Here is a 7,208-nt window from a genome sequence, read left to right as displayed (position 1 = left end):
TCACAAGACTGGATACATAGAGTAGCTGGCTATTCCACAAGTGTTTCCACCGTTCCGGACCATCCTCATGAAGCCTCCTTCTCCCCAGGCACTGCCCCAGCTAGAAGAGAAACAAAATGTCAGTTTCTCAACAAACTGGAATCATCTTGACTTCGTCTGACCTGTTTTTGATGATCCAGTAGTCTCTGCCTCCTTCAGAGCCGTAGCCCACGAGCACCACCGCATGGCTCAGGTTGTTGGGATTACAGTTGGGCTCGTCGTAAATCCCTGCGAAGACAGTCCGTCACATGCTGTAGTCCACGCGCCGAGACTGTATTTATTTCAGACCTGAGCTGTAGAAGAGGAAGCTGGGATGGTCGGCATCAACTGCCACCGTAATTGGCCCAATGGTGGCGACGGCATCCGCCAGAGCCTGCTCGTCTCCTTTGGGAATGAACCTGTAGTCTCTGATGTGAGCCACGGCCTGGTCACGGTTGTAGAAGCAGGGCTGGGTGTCCTGCGAGACAAGTGGCCGTGAGAAGCAGGTCCAGCACATAATGGACTTCCTGCCTTTGGCTTGTTTCTCAGCAGTTTGACAAACTCAAAGGTAAAAGATATTAGTCCTCAACCAGGCTTGATACGTATGTTCATGTATAAGATGTTTTTCTGTCTCATGTAGTATTAGCGCAAATAAAGATAAAGATTTATCTATGTTTGCAATCCATTTTTCTTTTATGCTAATGTTATTGCTGCTGAAAACAGGAATCTTTTTTATTATCTTACCTTCAGAAGGTCAAAAGATAAAGAGATAAAAATGAGACGTCCTCAATGAATATGAAACGTAATAAGTAATTTTACCATATTCTTCGTCATGTCATGAAATGATGGCAATCATATTTATATAATATTTTTTAGTTATGGGATACATTTCATTGATAATTGGATTAATTTTAGGGAGGTCTTCTGCACCCCTTAGGATAAATATTAACTATTTATTATCTAACAAATATGGTTGAAATTTGATCAAAATTTGTCTTTATTCATTGACTGCCTGTGCAAAGTGCTTTGCTTGGTCTGAACTCATACAAATGAGGGCCAATCAAACGGAGGGCCACATAAAATCATCGCACAGGCCTTGTTTGATGAGAGTTTGAAACCTCTAATCTACACAGTGGACTATGACGTCTGATGTTCCTCACCACGGAAGTGTACGGGTAGCTGCTGGTGGACTGGAGGCCATTGTGGACCACGTAGTCGTAGGCGTTGGCCATCCAGGCACCGCTGCAACCGTAAGTACCGTAGGGTCTGGAACAGTCCACCAGGTTCTGTTCACTCAGGGACACCAGCTGACCCGTCCTCTTGTAGATCTGTCCCTCGATCGCTCCAGTGGTGCTGAAGGCCCAGCAGGAGCCGCAGAATCCCTGCAGACGCCAGCCAAGTCACAATCCAAAGGACTCACAGTGACTTTCAAATGGTCATACCTGATCTTTGACCTCCGTCACGTAACCCAAGTTCCTGTAGTCCACAGTTTTAGCCTTTAGCTTCTTAGCGACGCTGCGCAGCCATCGAGCCGAGACGGTCTTCCCTCTCTTGGCGAAGTAGACGTTTATCATGGCGCCTTGTAGGACCTGGTATTCCTGTCTTGTCTGAAAAAAAGAAGAAGAGTTTTAACAATAAAAATAAGAGTTTCAGAAGGTAGAATCACAAAGAGAGCAACAATATTTTTGTTGCGTATTAAGATCTTTGTGTCGGAGTTCCTTGGCAGCAGCTGAGGTTTGTTCCTTCTGCCAGTTTTCTAAAGATGATAATGAAACAGGTGAATGTAAAGTCATGAAACAAATGTTCTCAGTGTTCGTTTCTTTAACCAAAAGTTTTTTTCTTTAAAGAAAACAACTTTTGTTGAGGGTTGAGTTACTCAGAGAAATAAAAGTTTCTTTGTACAACAACACAGCATCCTAATGTAGCTCCTACTGAATATAATGCCAGCCATCTTTATATTATTATGTGCAGTTGTTAGCAAGAATCTGACCATACGTATATGTATCATGATTCAGGGCCAAATATACGATATATTTCTGTATTGTAGGAACAAGGATATGTTTATGGTAACAGATTTAATTTGTTTTTAAACCAAAACATGTCTAAACATCCGCTTTAAGAGCTGCTGGTGTCGACTGTATCCTCTCATCCTTAGTCATTCCTGGAAACTTGATGTATCTATATTTTTTCGCACCCCTAAATAGGAAAGCAAATCCCATAATGCATTGCTACAATTTTATATATAAATATGTATATATAATCGATCAATTTAAAATGAAATAACCATTCATCTTGTTTTTTTACCACTCCTCTGGGATAGATTACTCTTGTCTAACTGGACTCACCAAGTCTCCATATTTGTTCATGGCCATAGAAAAGGGCCTCATCCCCACTAAAAACTCCTGGTTGTTGTCCTCGATCATCTTCATGTTCTGCTGCCAGATGGCTCTCCTCTGATGCTCGTCCTGTCATGACAGAAAGAGAAGCTGTAGGAAGCAGCATCTTGTCGCATCACCGCTCGTCTCACCAGGTCCTCATGGCCGACGCCGTGACTGTTCTTCCACACGTGCCACTCGCCGTGGACGACCTCGTCCGATTCCACCGCAGCTGTCGGCGCGCTGCACAGCAGGACGGCCGACATCGTGGTCCACAGCAGGAGGTCCATGTGTAACACTGCAGATGGGAACCAGATGTTTAAACTCTCTTTAATAGTTGTGGTATTTAGAGCTTTTTATAGAAGTAGGTCCTAGTTATCACAATATTGAACGGTTATCTCTTGACCAAGAGACAAAAAAAGAGATACGACAAACACATTTGTTTTCGGGCCATCGGGTCACATTGACCCTTAGATAACACGAGGGTTAACATTTCAAAAATGTTGATTGAAATGTTGTCGTTATATTTAAGTATTAGAAAGTACTAAATCAATTTTATTGATTGATTGAATTCAATGATTTCTATATTGAAATGTTGATTTTGTTATATAATTAAATTGGAAGATTTAGTTAATTGATTTTAAATTAATTGTCACTATTATACCAACACTTTATAATATAATTTAAATGGATATTGGTTAGGAAAGCTTTCATTTATTGGAATTACAATATAAAATGATTCATTTATTATTCATTTATTTTAAATGTATATATATATATCTATATATATATATATATATAGATATATATATATATATAAATGCTCAGAGCACATTTTAATAAAAATGTTGAACGGTAAATTCAACTATTGAATATTTTACTTCCATATTTGTTCATTCATCAAAGATTGTTAATATTTAATGTGTACATTTCTCTTTGGATCAAAACATGATATATCTATCTATCAACAATCCTCAGAGAAGAGGTCAAAAAATCAAAACTACGAGAATAGATGTGAGTATTTGTAAGAGCACTGGGGATTTCCAGGTACGTTTTAAATAGAAGGGGTTTACGGTGCATGGTGAGCTCCTCAAGTGTAGGAGCAGCGACCCCACAAGACTGTATTCTGCTACTGCGTATAGCTGTGGAAATCACTAACATTAAAAACACCCACAAAAATATTGTTCGAAAATATACAACAAAAAATGGCTTCAAAGAATGTTTGTTAAATGATATTTATACATTTGTATTACGCATTCTTACATCAATAAGGTTCATCATTTTGAAGTAATGTCGCTCAAAAAAACATTAGCCTGGCTAATTATTTTTAACAAAAGATGGAATCTACCTCTCACCCTAAGTAGCTGGGATGTGCTCCAGCACCTTGTGAACCGTAGAAGAGATAAAAAGGGTTCTTACTATCACATCTACAGTATTGTTTCTTCTTTAGAAGCCTGAGACATTGTGACAAAAAACTATTTTTTTCTTTCTAACGATGTTCGAATTCAAAAGTAAAATATATATGTTCCCTGTGTGTACATTAGCTAGTAGTGCTATGAAGATAACACATATTCTGCGCCATCTAACTTCACAACATCAATTATACAAGTTTCTTCCCCCCGCCAGAATTTATGTCATCCCAATAAACAAGGAGGAAAATCTCCCTGTAGGCTTATTCTTGTTACTGTTTTTTTGTTAGTTTGTTTTTATAAAGGGCACATTCTGGCATAAAAAAAAGTTTGAAAAGCAAAGTACAAGAGTGCAGGAAACAGACGAAAGAGTATGAAAAGATCTCACAAAATACATTAAAAAAATAATTTCATTAATTAATATGAACATCTGGACAAACATTTACACCTCGCAACAACATAGAATCATTAATCGACCTGTAATTTTTCTGAATAAATCCACTCGAACACAGGGGGATCAAAACTAACGCCACGCCATTGCCTCACCTGACCAGCAGGAGGCGATAACACACATTTTAAATAATCCACAAAGTCTTTCCTTGAGTCGATTTGTCCCACTTTAAATAAGGTTTCCATGAGGACAACACCCTCAGATTTGAAGTCAGCTCCACCTTCTGATATCAACTAATCCAATGAGGCTTGATTCAGCTCCAGAAACCAGGTTATTGTCCAAAAAAGTTGCCGTACAGAGGTTTAAAAAACCGGAGCAGTAATAACACAAAGCTTTAAAAATAACCTTCACCAGCACTATGACTTGTTATTACTACTTTTATACTTCCACAAAAATATTTTAGCTGCTTTGAGTTCAACAATAAAATGTGTCTCACCTGTGTGTTTTTGATTTCTCCTCATGACTTATCGGCAGAGACGTTGGTCAGTTGTAGAGGAAGAGCCTCTTTATATAGTCTCCCCCTCTCTGTGTTCCACTCTACCCATCAATCAAGAGGCTGAGAAGAACAGGAGTCAACAGAAAAAAGATCCCGACTCCTTCTTAATAATGCACCTGTAATCGTGCTCGGATAGCACAAGCTGCAATATTCCCGATCCTTTAATGAGCAGTAAAACAAGTCTAATAATGACTTACAACTTTTCATAATTATCCACTGAAGTAAGTGCATGATGCGTTCAGGAACAACCAGAGCAAACAAGTGCAGGATAATAAAGCACAATGCTGTTATATGTTGTTTATATCGATATATTGTGGTTTTCTCTGACGAAGTCACAGCAGGACGGTGGTTATGACGAAAGGAGGGAGTTTGTGACCGGTTCTTGTCATTGTTGTGCAAATCTTTATTGACACAATACATCGACATCAATTGGTGTTTTGGGCATTTATATGTCAAGTGACCTCATGTGAGAAGTTTGGAAAATAATGCTTCAGTTAAGGACTGAAACAAACATGATCATTTTATCATCGTGTGCACTCACCAGGGTAAAAAACACATTTAAATATTTTTAATACATTTATTTAAATATATTTGATTATAAAAGATAAATATATAATATACTATTAATTAGTCTTTTTTAAACTTTAATAGAAGAATTTACTGTCATGTGTCACATTATTTAAATGTTTACTTTTGATCAGTGTTATTCATTAATTTAAACTAGATTTTCTTATACTACAATATTTATTTTATTTTTTTGGAACTTGTTGGTGTTTTTTATTTGTTTACTTAAATATTGATGTTCACCTTCCTTTTGTTGATCTTTGAAAAATACTTGAAGAAAAACACACTGAAGTTGTATTAATGATTAATTTATTTCGCTGAAATATATGCATGTGCAAAAGTGGTTTTAAAATAATTTAACTTGTTTTCGTTGATTGATTTTCAATTTATTGTCTGAACCACCTTTATTCGTCTCTTACAGATGTGTGTGTATCTTAACACCGTACCCGTTAACAAACGTTAACCAAAATATTCATGAGAATTTGTCTTTTGTACTGTAAAGTGTGACGGGATTTAGACCAAAGAGAAACTATCTCTAAATATTTTATTTTCCACATGAGCAGCAGCAGTGAGAAGCCACAAAAGTGAATAACAAATCCTTAAAAACCCTCCTGAATCCAGTTCTATTCTGAACATTAATCACAAATCCTGATATTCTGTGAAAATGTATTTGCAGCGTACCCTCCTTCGCAGAAGCAACAGACCAAATATGTATTCATGAAGAATTAAGTTTATTGTCTTTAAATGTCTTTTTACATGTATTTATATTTAATCACAATAATTATATTATAATTATATATTATATTATATTGTTGTTTTTTTTCTCTATGCCTGTGTACCCATATTTTCAAGTACATATATTAAAAAATCAAGTATATATGAATGTATATACAGTACTTAACAAAATAGCCTTTTTCTCCATGATATCAGATAGAATAGTCTATACGTGTAAAGCTGCAACCTCGTGAACTGCACTCACCTAACAAGCCCTTACTCTGAAGAAACACAGAAACCTTTTTAATTCATTTTAATCCCTTTAAAGACAAGCTTCTCCTCCAAGCTAGAGGTTCACTGAAATGACTTCTCCCTTACTTACTTATGAATCTACTCAACGTCTAGAGTGGATTAAAGAGCTTCTCACTCAGCAGCCTGCAAGAGGGTCGTGGGTTCAAATGTAGTTTAGAGACGACTCATGTTTGCATAGGATTTCCCAGAGTACGAAAATATACAGAGGCTAGATATTTGACTGTTATATGGGGCTGTCAAGCCAGTAGAAATAAGGGTGAGTTAAAGGATTAAATATGATGGGAAACTTGAAAAATTAATTAAAAAAGGTAAAATTTAAACAAAGCTTTAGTCTTAATTTGATTGTATACAATGTATTTCTTTAAATTCATTGTATTTAACCCTTGTGTTATCTCAGGGGAACCTCCCCCTTTTTTTAAAGGCCTTCCCGTCACCTAGACCCTGCCTGATGTAAGGGTTAAAGATTATATAGAAGGGAAAACAAAATGCATATTTCATATATTTACAATTTAAAATGGAACAACTGCATAAATGGTGTTATTATACCATAAAATTAATGTAAAATGTTACATGTTAATGTTTTTAAAATCTGATTGAAAAGCACAAAGAAAAATATTAAACCTACAATACCCATAACAATAATAAATACACTGAAGAAAATAGGGGGAAAAATGTTTAAAATGTTTATATTTTTAACAAGTTATATATAGAGTTGAACTGGTATCAAATGGTTAGATCTTTTTTCTTTGTCACATTCCTGAATTAATCGTTCGCATTAATAGAAAGAGGTGATTATAAAAACGATATATTTTTATTACGGTTGCAAACGTTATATGGTGACTATAGCTATTATTTATGAAAACAGATGT

At 36.3% G+C, this 7,208-nt stretch overlaps 1 protein-coding gene across 1 annotated transcript; it reads right to left on the bottom strand.

Annotated features, from left to right (window-relative positions):
* On the bottom strand, nt 1-2,659 carry cts12 (cathepsin 12). The gene is made up of 7 exons (XM_087783030.1): nt 2,546-2,659; nt 2,364-2,483; nt 1,461-1,625; nt 1,179-1,400; nt 328-496; nt 162-267; nt 1-100 (listed from the first exon to the last, which is right to left on the bottom strand). Exons 1-7 carry the CDS (start codon nt 2,657-2,659, stop codon nt 1-3), a joined length of 996 nt encoding a protein of 331 aa, XP_087639156.1.
* Between the last annotated feature and the right edge of the window lie 4,549 nt (nt 2,660-7,208).

Source organism: Callionymus lyra, chromosome 2 (assembly GCF_982586985.1).
Source record: "Callionymus lyra chromosome 2, fCalLyr1.hap1.1, whole genome shotgun sequence".
Lineage (NCBI taxonomy): Eukaryota > Metazoa > Chordata > Actinopteri > Syngnathiformes > Callionymidae > Callionymus > Callionymus lyra.
This window is presented reverse-complemented; position numbering and strand designations above follow the sequence as displayed.